This window comes from Rhincodon typus, chromosome 12, assembly GCF_021869965.1.
Source record: "Rhincodon typus isolate 14 chromosome 12, sRhiTyp1.1, whole genome shotgun sequence".
NCBI lineage: Eukaryota > Metazoa > Chordata > Chondrichthyes > Orectolobiformes > Rhincodontidae > Rhincodon > Rhincodon typus.
In genome coordinates, this window is record NC_063343.1 from 61,030,147 (window position 1) to 61,043,630 (window position 13,484).

The 13,484-nt window shown below is 42.8% G+C and overlaps 1 protein-coding gene across 1 annotated transcript; it reads left to right on the forward strand.

Annotated features, from left to right (window-relative positions):
- On the forward strand, nucleotides 1-13,228 carry LOC109922904 (LON peptidase N-terminal domain and RING finger protein 1-like). Its single transcript, XM_048603474.1, has 6 exons — nucleotides 1-291; nucleotides 7,783-7,927; nucleotides 8,060-8,159; nucleotides 11,670-11,784; nucleotides 11,981-12,102; nucleotides 13,057-13,228. Exons 1-6 carry the CDS (start codon nucleotides 19-21, stop codon nucleotides 13,226-13,228), a joined length of 927 nt encoding a protein of 308 aa, XP_048459431.1. The 5' UTR covers nucleotides 1-18.
- Nucleotides 13,229-13,484: the final 256 nt, after the last annotated feature.

The following is a 13,484-nucleotide window of genomic DNA, read 5'->3' on the forward strand; positions in this document are numbered from 1 at the left end:
GGCGCTTTCTGCGTGTAAATGGAGCCGGTCCCGGGGCGTATGCTGAGCTGCCCGCTCTGCCTCCGCCTACTCCGGGAGCCGGTCACCGCCGCCTGCGGGCACTCGCTGTGCCGCCGGTGTGTGAGCCGGAGCCGGGGCTGCCCGGTTTGCCTGGAGCCGCTGGGGGACGGGCTGCAAGGGAACCGGGTGAACGTGCTGGCCGGCGGGTTACTGCACAAGTGGTTCCCCGAGGAAGGGCAGCCGAATCCGGTCACCGAGTCCGGTAAAGGACCGATCTCACAGTCCCAGCCGGTAGGTACAGGTTAAAAGAAAAACACGAAGAGAACAGGATTATAATCACCGAGTCTAAATATAAACAGAACCTCAAGCACCAGCTTCTGCAGGACGTCAGTGTAGAATTTCCTAGGGAAATGAACAGCCACTTTAAGGCGTCTCTCTTGGATCACTGTAAACACATCAGCAATATAACAGGAGGAAGAGAGTCCCTTCTACCTGCTAATCGGACTCGTACAGCAAGTGACGGCTTTTTCGGCCCATCGTGCCCATACAAGCCCTTAGGAAAAACTGCCTTGAGCTACGGATGAAAGTGAAAGAAAATTTTGCATTTCTGTTAAATAAAGAAAAAGATCTTGCCTTAAGTGTTTTTCAGGACAACTAGGCGTCCCAAAACAAAGGTTGTATCCTTGACTGCAGAGATGGGGGCGGGGCTCCAATTGAGCTATATAAGACTATGAGGCACACCTATAGGCTGGATAGAAAGCTGCTGTGTCCCTGGGTTGGAGAATCAATAACAAATGGGGCATAATTTTACAAGTGAAGGGAAGGATGTTTAGAGGGGATTTGAGGAAAAGGATTCATTCAGAGGGCAGTGGGAATCTGGAATGCTGCGACTGGGAGGGTAATAGATGCAGGAAACCTCACAATCTTTACAATATGAACACTTGAAATGTCAGAAATTTCAAAGATAAGGGCCAAGCGCTGGAAAGAGGGATTAGTGTAGATGGGTCGGTGCAAATGTGATGGGCTGAAGGGCTTCATCTTTCCTTTATGTGTCTATGACAGAATTCCTCAGTTGAAGAAGGGCTGCAACAGACTTCAAACATTAACTCTGTATCTCTGCCCACAGATGCAGATGATGCCAGATCTGCCGAGTTTCTCTTTGTTTTAGATGGCTGCAAAATGCTTTATGACAATCATACAAAAACGCACTAAAGTGTGGGAGCAGGCCACTTGGCCCATCAAGCCGATATTAACTCTCTGAAGGGCATCCCACCCAGACCCACACCTCTACCGGCATTTCCAATAGCTAGTTCACCTAGTCTGCATATCTGTGGATGGCAATTTAGCCTGGCCGATCTACTTAACCAGCACATCTTTGGACTGGAAACCGGAGCACCTGTTGGAAACCCACATTGACATGGGGAAGAACATACAAATTCCACACAGTTGCCCAAGACTGGAATCAAACCCAGGTACCTGGCACTGTGAGGCAGTTGTGCTAACCACTGTGCCACCTCTACAATTGAATACTTTGGAGCTGTAGCCACTATTGTGGCTTGGGAGACTCCTGAAGCAGCTACCCAGTAATGACCAGAAAATCTGCCATTTTTTGCGTGGTGTTGAATAAGCGATAGAAAATAGCAGCAGAAGTAGGCCATTCAGCCCTTTGAGACTGACAAGTATTGATCAGTACAGTAGGGGGGGAGAAAATCGCCTGAATGTCTTTGAGGTAGTTCCATGGAATCCTTTACAGTTTCCTGGGCAGGAAGATGGGACAACTCTTTAATGTTTCACCTAGAAGATTATGTCTCCAAGTGTGCAGCCTTCCCTCAGTACTGCACTGAAGGGTCAGCCTTGATTTTTGTGCCAGGCTCTGGAGTGGAATTATTAGCCTTAGACAACAGTGCAACAAACTGAACTACAGCCAGTACTATGACACCTTTCTGCACCTCTTGTCTTCCCTCTATAGCCAATTAGGTGCTTTTGAAGTGTCATCAGTGATGGAACATAACTACTGTGCACACAGAATGATTACACAAACAGCAATGACTGAATAATCTCTTCTACTGACATAGTTGATATTTATTCTTTGAACAATAAACGGGAAACTAGGGAGAAGTCACCACTTTTTTTAACAGAAGTTTAATGTCTTGAGCAGATGTTAAATTAAGGCCTTGTCCACATTGATAGTTTGATGCAAAAGAGAATGGGACAATTTACGAAGCACATTTTTATGTAAAAGCACCTTGTGTGTGAAATTGTCGCCCTTGTATTATTGCTGGACTGTTAATCCAGAGGCCCAGGTAATGTTGTGGGGACCCGGGTTCGAATCCCACCATGGCAGATGGTGGAATTTGAATTCAATAAATATCTGGAAATATGAGTCTAATGATGACCATGAATCCATTGTCGATTTTCTGAAAAACCCATCTGGTTCACTAATGTCCTTTAGGGAAGGAAACTGCCATCCTTACCTGGTCTGGCCTACATGTGACTCCAGACCCACAGCAATGTGGTTGACTCTTAACTGCCCTCTGGGCAATTAGGGATGGGTAATAAATGCTGGTCTAGGCAGCGATATCCTCATTCCATGAATGAACAAAAAAAAAAATTTCATATACAGTGATTGTACCTGAACAGTAGAAATACGTGAGCTTATGTTGTGCAATCTCTGAACACTTTAAACACTGCCATTTTCACAAAAACAATGGAAATGCAAATTAGAGAAGGGGACTGAAGGGTTAATGTCACATGCACATGATAACTCTGGTTAATGTTCCTCTTACCTGTGATAACAGCCTTATGCAACATACATAGCTTTGCAAGGATATTAGTGCCTGAATATATATGTGATAGTCAAAGAGTTATATAATGACAATATCTTATAACAGCAATCAATTTCAGATCCTGAGCTGTGCCTCTGTTGAGACCCCTGGGGAGTAACTGTGTTCAAATGAGGGCAGTGCAGCCTAGGAAGGTTATATTGATTGGCATAGGTGGGGTACAGCATATATTCACTCGAGTGATGCCATGTCTAAATAGGTTAATCTATATGATCCAGTTGCATAGACGAAGCTTGTATTCACCCAAGTATAAGAGCTTAGGCAGCGATATAATTCAGAAATTTAAGTGTATCGTTATTCAGATCCTCTTCCCCTAGCTTAAAACATGTTACAAAATTGTCTAGTTCTAACATAATATTTATCAACCTGAATTGTTAAGTTTCCCTGCCAGCCCTTATTAGTTAGAACATTCTCTATTTAAATTGGCAATTTTTTTCACAGAAATAGGGGAATGGATTTTTTTTTATTAATTAATGGGAAGTGGGTGTCTCTGGCTGGCCATTATTGCCTGACCCTAGTTGCCCTTGAGAGGGTAGCGGTGAGCTGCCTTCTTGAACTGCTGCAGTCCACCTGCTAGTAAGATGGACAGTGTGAATTTCCTAGCAAAATGGTGGAAGGAGAAGTGACAAGGTGTTTGAACAAGGAAGGATGCATTAGAAAAGTTACTATTAAACACTGTTATTAAAACACTAAGTAATTCAGATATATCGGGATTAATGGCAACACTGATCTGGTGCTAGGGCATTGGAAAAGGGATATGGTCCAATCCAAGGATATCTTAAGTTTAACCTTGATCATATCTCCTCAGGGGATGGGAAAGAACTGAAAAGACAGGCAGGTTAGCTCAGTTGGTGAGTCTGCAGGCATGTGGTTTAGAATCAGGCCAATAACCCGGGTTTCGATATCTGTTCTGGGCAGTGTAAACTTTGAGCTTGCTTCCTTGCCATAGCAAATAGCAAATTAATGCATAAGCCGTGGTTCACTGACCTTGAATAATTGAGGAAGCTACCTGGAGAAGCACAAGAAATGTATTCGCTTAAATTTTCCATGGATATATACCCAGAATCTGAAATATCTCCTCATTAGTACTGGTTCCAACTGCTACATTCAACTTTTTTTTGAGTTACATCTGAATTTAGAACTGAATGATTTAATTTTATTACATTACCTCATTTGGGGTTTTTATGTACGTGGTTTTCCTGTATGAGTATTAACCTTATTCATGCCTCCCTTGCAATTTCAGCTGGCTTTGCTGCTTTATTTTTCTAATGCAGCCTTCCTTGTTCAAACACTTTGTTACTTTTCCTTACACCATTTTGTTAGGAAATTCATGCTGACCTTGTTGCAGAACACCGCCCTCCTGTACCAGAACTGCTGCCAGTTTCCAATAAGTTTCTCTTCTGGATAGTACTTGCTGTCTCTGTAAGGGGATCAAGGGTTATGGGGAGAAAGCAGGAAAATGGACTGAGAAACATATCAGCCATGATCAAATGGTAGAACAGATTCTGTGGGCCGAATGGCCAATTCTGCTCCTATTTCTCATGGTCTTATGAACTTTCCATTCTTCCCTATTGGAGCATGGGCCTGGCGATTAAATCCTGAATTCTCACGTCACGCAGTCCTGATCAAACATTGCTCCCTCATAATCTGAACTCATCCTGTTGGATAAGGCTCTGAATTCAATTATTTCTGGCCCCTTCATGGACTGAATTTACTTCTTGCATAACATTTTTCCAGTCCATACTTTTCAGAGCCACCAAAGAATCTGTAACTCAAAGTCTTCATCACCTCACCCACTGCATTTAGTTGAGGTCACTGCACTAGTGTTTGGCTGATGTGACCACTGTAGCTGATCAGCTGGGGGTATCTGTTAGCCCAGTCTAGAGGACAGCAAGCCAGACAGTAAGACAGCGTGGGGAAGAGTGAGAGAACAAGCCCAATATGGAGATTGAGCCAGCACAGGAGACAGTAAGTGAGCACGGGGGAGGACAAGTTCAATGCAGGGGAGAGTGATCCCCACTTAGAGTTGTTTGAACCCTTGTGGGGAGTGTGAGCCCTGCTTGGCTAAGCACGCAAGGTGGACTGCAATGTTGAACTTTAGCTTTATTTCTTTGTTTTTCTACTTTATACTAAGAAGGAATTTAACACTGAGCTTTTAACTGCATTCCCTTATTTTCTATTTTGTACCTAAGATATTGTACCTAAGAAGGTGCCAGGAATGGTGACATTGTACACTTTTCACTGTACTCCTGTATCCCTGTACTTGAGTACACATGACAATAAAACCTAATTCTGATTCTAGTAATCTATAGATGCAGGCTAACGCTTTGGGGACATGGGTTCAGATCTCACATAGGACCTGGTGAAATTTTAATTCAGTTAATAAATCTGGAATTGAAAGCTAGTCTTAGTGACGGTGACCATAAAACTATCGCTGATTTTGTGAAAACCCATCTCGTTCACCAACGTCCTTTTAGTGAATGAAATCAGGCTTTTTCCTGGTCTGGCTTACATGTGACTGTAGACCACAGCATGTGGCTGACTCTTAACTGCTGTGAAATAGCCTAGCAAGCCACTCAGTTTAAGGGATAATAAGAATGGGTAACCACTGCTGGCCCTGCCAGCGAAACCCATATGTTATGAATAAATAAAGAAAAAGGAAAACACTGTCCCTTGTGATTGTAAATTTTAATATTTTGCCTTTATTTCTAAGTCCAGCTCTTTATTCAAGTAAGAAAGCACATCCACTACACTTTACAGCTTTCTGTCCAGGTGCCAAAATGTATCTGTGCTTCTGCATTCCGTTTCTGACAATCCATGTAAGGAAGGTTTATTGCATTTTCTTCAACCTTTCTTTATTGTTTATCAGCAAACTATTCAACTTTCCTGGCATGACTACCCAACATAAATTTAAAGTAACTATTTAATCATTTTATGTGTGTTGTCTCTTTGTGTATGTGTGTCTTGCTCTCTTTCCCAGTGAGTGTGAAGTTTAGTTATTTTATGGCTTCTGAAATCTAGTGCACTTTCAATATTGATCGTTACAGTTTACCTGCTTTTCCTTTTTGTTGCACTAATTCCCTCGGGCCCAGTTTTTTGGGCATGTTTGCATTTTAAAATATTCGCTCTCCATGACACATCCAGAAATAACATTTGGAAAGTATAAACAAGCTTCAGAAAAAGGACAACGCTGCATCATCAGTCATAAGTCTCCAAGACACTGTGTCCTCCAGATAAACCAGGGTACTGTGTGTATTGGCTGTTTGGGTGGCAGGAGGGAAGATCATTTGGATGAATGGAGTTCATAATAGTCTGGGAGAGGACAGTACATCATAATGTGTTTTAAATTCACACTGACAGAATGTATTTCAAATTCACTAAAGTCAAACTTGCCAGAATTTCACAAATCAGGGTCTGCTTTATATCTCTGTCATTTATCCATACTAGGCAAGAACAGTGGATTATTCAAAGACGAGCAAATAAATCAGTACTTAGGATAGAGGCAAGTGGGGAAGACCATCTACCAGAAATACTAAACTTTCTCTCTCATTGCCTTATCTGCTGAGTATGTCCTTTCTTTTTCTCTTTAAATTTTGGAGGCAGTTGGATGTATTTCTGGATGGGGAATTAGGTTTGTGGATTTCTGGACCCCAAATTACTCCTCTATTCCTGCAAGATCTGTGTTCTCTATACTCTGGAAGATGGATGGAGCTGTTTGTATTGATTCATTCCAGTACACTTTATAGAGCTTTTCTTGCAGAAAATAACACCTTTGTGAATTTGAGACAGAATCTTAAGTGTAAAGTGTTTGAGAGAAATCATCAGACTTCACACATCTGGTTCCTAAGCACCTCTGCCACTGTAGGAGCGTTTTCCTCACCTCATTTCTGGGTCTGTTGTAGACCATTTGAAAGAAATTGATAACTGTGATTAGTCACCAACTCTACTCTTGTATCATGTAATTACATGGACAATCAAAGGTAAGCTAGATGTTACAGTGTGGATCAATTCCTACAACAGCTGAGGTAGCCAAATGGACTGTCTTTCTCAACCTCTCCCGGGGAATGGTGACCCTTAGGTTAAACCATTGCCATGAGTTGTCTAATGAGCTTGGTAGGACTGTGGCAACTTTACATGGCATTAGTCCAGGAATTCAACAATGCCATTAATAACAGAAGGTTGTAGATGTAGCCAGTCTAACTGATGGTTTACCTGTACCGACAGTACATCATAGAATCCATACAGTGTGGAAGCAGGCATTCAGCCCATCGAGTCCACACTGCCCCTCCGAAGAGCATCCCAAGCCAGACTCACCCCCACCCTGACCCTATCCCTGTAACCCTGCATTTCCCTTGCCTTATCCATCTAGCCTGTACATCCCTAGACACTATGGGCCATTGCTCGTGGCTAACCCATTTAGCCTGTAGTCATGATGGGCAATTTAGCATGGCCAATCCACCTAACCTGCACATCCTGTGGACTGTAGGAAGAAACCCACACAGACACGGGGAGAATGTGCAAATGCCACACAGACAATTATGCAAGGCTGGAATCGAACCCAGATCGCTGGCACTGTGAGCCACCATGCTGCCCACCTGATGACGGACAGTGCAAAATCTCTCGAGCTGAGACACAGGCAGGAATCCAGGTGGCAGGGGAAGGACTGGACAATTTAGATGTCCAGTGCAAAAGAAGTGTGGAGGATTTTGAGGTGGGTGCAAGATTCTGCTGCATTTAGGTGGACCACAACTTGAGCTGGAGCAGTGACAATGAAAATGTTCCCCTCTGCTGCTGTTTCGACCGTTGTGTCTGTTTGTTGAGGTCAGTGTGCTGCCTGGACAGTGTGTCAGATTGCAGATTCTGAGAAATGTCCAAAACGTACCTGGTGCCGTGCTAAAGCTATAACTTCTTGTACTGTCTCCTTTTTCCTCTTGTACAGAATCTGTCACTGGAGGCAACAGAGTGTTTGCAGAAAGCACAAGTGCCTTTAACGTGGAATGACTCCAGTGAGAAGTATCTGATATTTCAACCAATGGCGAGAGAGGCAACAAGCAAGCTTTCTGAAGAAAGAATACACATCTCGGGTGAAGTTTAAAATCAATGCTACAAGCTGTCACACAGCAGGACATTTGTGCATGTGTCCAGCTGTTGGGAATGCATTGTGTTGTCTATTTACAGCTCTGTTTATTAGTTAATCTAGCATTGTTTATCTGTAGGTTCTGATGAGGATAATGTCCCATATTCCTTCCACTGCCTTCAGTCTGTGCCTCCTGATCTCCTCAGCATCTCAGACTTTGAGTGCTCAGTCTGTGCAAGGTGAGTGGAATTATTTACTGAATAATTAGTGATCTACACCCAGCTGTCTCCTCTGTTGGAGACCGGCTTGATGTTGCTGGATTTCTTTTTGTTGTGTCATGGTTGGTTGGATCCCCTTCAATTGTATACCCGAGAGAAAAAGTGAAAAAAATAGAGAAGGGAGGAGGCTGCTAAGCAGTTAGAACCTGTTTGATCTATCAGTGAGACCATGTCTGGTCTCTTGGCTCCTTAACCCATTTACATTTGATCAACAAAAATGTATGAAACACAGATTTAAAACAATTAGTTTAATTAGCATTTTTCAATGTTTTGCTTAAAAGTCCACTGAATAACCTGGTTCTAATTTTGAGTCTGTTTCCAGTTTTCCTAGCCTTCCACCACCACCTGTCCCCTGGGAAAGGTGGAAAATGTTGTCTCTATTTTCTCCTTCTAAATCTTGAAAACTTTCATCGCCCTTTGTAAACTCCAAGAGTATTCCCAGTCTGTTTTGTCTAAGGTCTCTTCTTAATTTAACCTTGAGAGTTCTGGTAACATTCTGGGGATTGTACTGCACTCTTTCCAAAGCCATTATAATCCTTTTTACGATTGTGGTGTTCAGGACGGTACAGAGAACTTTAAATGTGCTGTAACCAAGGCTTTGTATACTTTTAGCAAAAGTTTCCCCCTCTCCTCACCCTTTTCTGTTTTATTTCTCTAATAATAAAGCCTAAGATTCCATTAGCTTACTGAGTGTTTTTTGTACAGGATCCCTCAATTTCCATTGTCCGTAACTTCTTATAATGTTCGAAAATATTCGGATGTATCCTTTCCTTTTGTTCCAAGTGGATAACCTCATACTTTCCTGCATTCATTTGCCACAAATTCATTCATGTACTTCTTTGCTCTTATCTACACGACTTATTTCTGTTTTCTTTCATGGGATGCATGCATCACTGGCAAGGTCAGCATTTGTTGCCTGTCCTTCGCTGCTCTTGAACTGAAATACATGTTGGGACCATTTCAGAAGGCAGTTAAAATTCAGCCAGATTGCTGTGGACCTGGAGTCACGCGTAGGCCAGAATGGGTAAGGACAACAGATTTCCTTCCCTAAAGGATATTAGTGAACTAGGTGGGTTTTTACACGATCAGTGATAATTATCATGATCACCATTACTGAGATTTTACAATTCCCAATTTTAGTAGCTGAATTTAAATTCCACCAGATCTTGTGGTGGGATTTGAACCCATTAGCCTGGGCCTCCAGGTTATTGGTACAGTGACATTACCACTGTCATACCATTTCCCCATCTTTGGGTCATCAAGAAACCTGGATATATTATTCAGATACTGTTGATATCTGAGTCATTAATGGATATTGAATAGTTGATGTTCCAGCACAGAGATTGTGGGGCACAACTTGTCATTTCCAATTATACCTATTATTCTTACTGTCCTGTTCCACTGGCTAATCTTATTAATGTTTTTGGAGGCCACATTTCTCTGCATTACCATAGCGATTATACTTCATAAATATTTAATTGGTTTTAAAGCACTGCATTAATGGAAATCTCTTTGTAATTGCAAATCTTTTTCTTCCATTTGTCTTGTATGGGAGTAGACTTGGTGTCATAGATTTCTGAATTGTTTTGAGGCTTTCCAAATGGTGTAATGCATCAGCAATGTACATTCCTACAGAGCATTTAACCTAATTAAATATTCCAGGGAATGTCTTGACAAGTGTCGTAGCAAACACCATGAAGATCGATTTTTTTTTTTTTTTTTTAAATCTAAATGGCAATAGATTGAGAAGTTGGAGATGCAGTGAGACCTGGTTAATCTGTAACACCAATCACTCAAATTAAGCGTGGAGGGACAGTATGAGGTGAAGAAGGCAAATGATACGTTGTGCTTTATAGCAACAGTAGTCCAATACAGGAGCAGGGATGTCTTTGTACAATTGTACAGGGCCTGGGTGAGACCACACCTGGAGTATCGTGTGCAGTTTTGTTCTCCTTATCTGAGGAAGGATGTTCTGGCTATGGAGGGAGTACAATAAAGGTTTACCAGACCTATTCCTGGAGTGGCAGGATTCACATGTGAAGCGAGATGGATCAATTTGAACTATATTCACTGATGTTCACAAGAATGATGGAGGCAATTTTCATAGAAAACTTTAACACTTCTAACAGGATAAATACAGGGAGCATGTTCCTGATGACTAAATTACCTCGTTGAATTCTAAGGAACCTAACCGGGTGCTTTTTTCAGTTCTTTTAACTATTATGAGGCTGCTAAACAGAGCGTCTGCTTGTAAGGATCTTTTCTTCTGATCTCATCCTGCTTCTGGGCTCTCTGGGTTATAAAAGCTCAAATTAGGAAATACTTGAACAATTATTTCAACAGGTAGCTTATCTAGTCATTTAGCTTAAGTCGCATAATATTTTTCAAAATGCTGCTTTAACCCACTGTTTAAAAAGTAGTTTCTGACTGTTTTTAAAAAAAAGTCATCTTCACAGAACTGAAAACCAAAAACCCATTTACCTCTACTTTAGAACCCAAGTTCCCAGGAATGATATAAACTTCAGCTCTGAGAGATTATAGTCAAAGAACATATTTGGGGTGTTGGGGCAGGATTCTGAACAGCAAAAGACAGATAACATTTTTTATTTATTGCTGTGAGGTAGAAAATGGCAAAGTCAAATTGTGTGCAGCAATAACAATGAGATAAATGTCCACATCAATTTTTGGAGATTTTAGTCATGAGAAAAATTTCAGTGAGATCACTGAGGGAATGATGTTGCTCTGTGTGATGGGGTTGGATATCTAATGGAGCTGGAAATTGATGGACATGGATGGTAATTCTGTGCTAAAACCGATAAGACATTGGGGAAGGTTGTCTGGGGACTGGTAAGGTCTGAGATCAGTCTGCATTATAGAGTCAGGTGTGTAACTGGCCTCACCTTTTAGCAGCTCAGCATCACTTAGAGTTATAGAGTTGTATAGCACGGAAACAAACACTTTGGTCCAATTTGTCTCTTGCCAACCAGATATCCTAAATTAATCTAGATTAATTTGGCCCATGTTCCGCTAAACCCTTCCTAGACATGCACCAACCCAGATGCTTTAAATGTTGTAATTGTACCAGCCTCCATCACTTCATTTGGCAGCTGATTCAATACCTCTGCATGAAAAAGTTGGCGTTAGGTCCCTTTTAAATCTTTCCCCTCTCACCTTAAACCTATTCCCTCTAGTTTTGGAATCTCTTACCCTGGGAAAAAGACCTTGGCTATTCACGCTATCCATGCCCCTCATGATTTTATAAACCTCTATAAGGCCACCCCTCAGCCTCCGACGCTCCGGGGAAAATAGCCCCAGCCTGTTCAGCCTATAGCTCGAGTCCTCTAACCCTGGCAACATGCTTGCAACTTTTTTCTGAACCCTTTCAAGTGTCACAACATCTTTCCGGCAGCTGGCAGACCAGAATTGAACGCAGTATACTTCATGCCTGATGTGTGAGGTGTTGCTTTCCAGGTTATTGTTTGAGCCAGTCACCACCCCTTGTGGTCATACCTTCTGCAAGAAATGTGTCGAGCGATGTTTGGATTACAGACCGTGCTGCCCTCTGTGCAAGGAGGATCTGAGAAAGGCAAGTTTTGCAAAGTGAATTCACATCAACCAGAGGTAAAAGGCATGCACGACCGTGCTTGTGGGAGTTGGGAGGCACGCACAAACATGGTACATGGGCTCACAGGCTGCCTGGTCTCATGGTACATGGGGGAATTAACGGCTCTGTCTGAAGTTCTTTTCTCTGCTATTCTCCACCAAACCCCCACCCCACCCAGTTCCTGCAGCAGAGGCAGTATCGGGTCACCCAGCTCCTTGACTCTCTCATCAGTGTGTATTTCCCCACGGAATTCGCAGAGAGGAAACGGCTAAGTGAAATCGAAATGGCGGAACTGTCCAAGTGAGTGGGAGCTCCCTGAGGTGAGGGTGGAAGAGAAGTGGGAGGGAAGTAGGAAGGGGGTGGGACTGGGGGTTGGAGAGGTAAGGAGAGGAATGTGTTGCAAGGAGGGAGGGGGATGGGCTTGGGAGTGGGAAGGGGGAGGGGAAAGGAGAGAGGAAGCTGGGTGGGGGAGGGAGGGGAAAGAGGGTGGGATTGGGAACAGGATAGGTATAGGTGGGAAAAGGAAGAGTTGTGCTGAGAAATGGAGGTTGGGAAGGTATGGTTTATAAGACCATAAGGTACAGGAACAGAATTAGTCCATTCAGCCCATCGAGTCTGCTCCATCATTCAATCATGCCTGATATGTTTCTCAACCCCATTCTCTTGCCTTGATCTCCTTACTAATCAAGAACCTATCTCTGTCTTAAATACAATCAATGACTTTGCATCTGCAGCAATGAGATCCACAGATTCATCACCCTCTAGCTAAAGAAATTCCTCATTTCAGTTCTAAATGGCCGACCCTTAACTCTGAGGCTGTGCCCTTGGGTCATGGTCTCTCCTATTGGTGGCAGCATCTTCTCCACGTCCAGTCTGTCCAGAGTTGATTGTGAGAAAGAGGTCAAAGATAAGGGGTGGTGTTGAGGGAAGGGCAAAGGTGGAGTGGGGGCACTGGGGAGGCCTGTGTAGTGCTAAGGGACTCTGTTTGAAAAGAGGATGGGAACTGGCAAACCAAAGTGATGTGAGACAGAAGAATTGGTTTGAGATGAGGTTCCTGTTGTGTGTTTGGGTAAGAAGGTACAGTGAATGTTTGGCAGGGGAGGAGTAGTAATTGAGGGAGACTGTGATGGGAGAGGGCAGAAAGGGCAGGGAAACAATTTTTTTTTTAATGGTGCGTCACGTGAATATTTGAGCTGGTTGATGCTGCTAGTAATTGACTATATAAAGCTGTGAATTATATCTGTTTTCTTCTAGTTTGACGAATGACATTCCAATTTTTGTCTGCACAATGGCATTCCCGGGAATCTCCTGCCGATTGCACATCTTTGAGCCCCGCTACAGACTGATGATGCGACGATGCCTGGAGACAGGAACTAAAACATTTGGAATGTGCATATATGATCGTGGAAAAATGTGCGTGCAGTGATCTGGATTTAGTTGAGATGATCACAGTTACTGTTGCTGTAGTAACTGTCCCCATGGGGCACTTGCATGCCAGCTAAGGATACCCTGTCAAACATATTTCATTCTGTGATGTGCTGGATTGCGGATACAGAATTTTAGAAAGCTTAGTGGTAATGTAACACTCATTGGGAGGGGTTTGGTCTAATGTAACACGTGTTCTGTGTAGGGTTGTTCATCGAACTGTAGAGCAGGGAAAAAGACTATTTGGCCCATTGAAT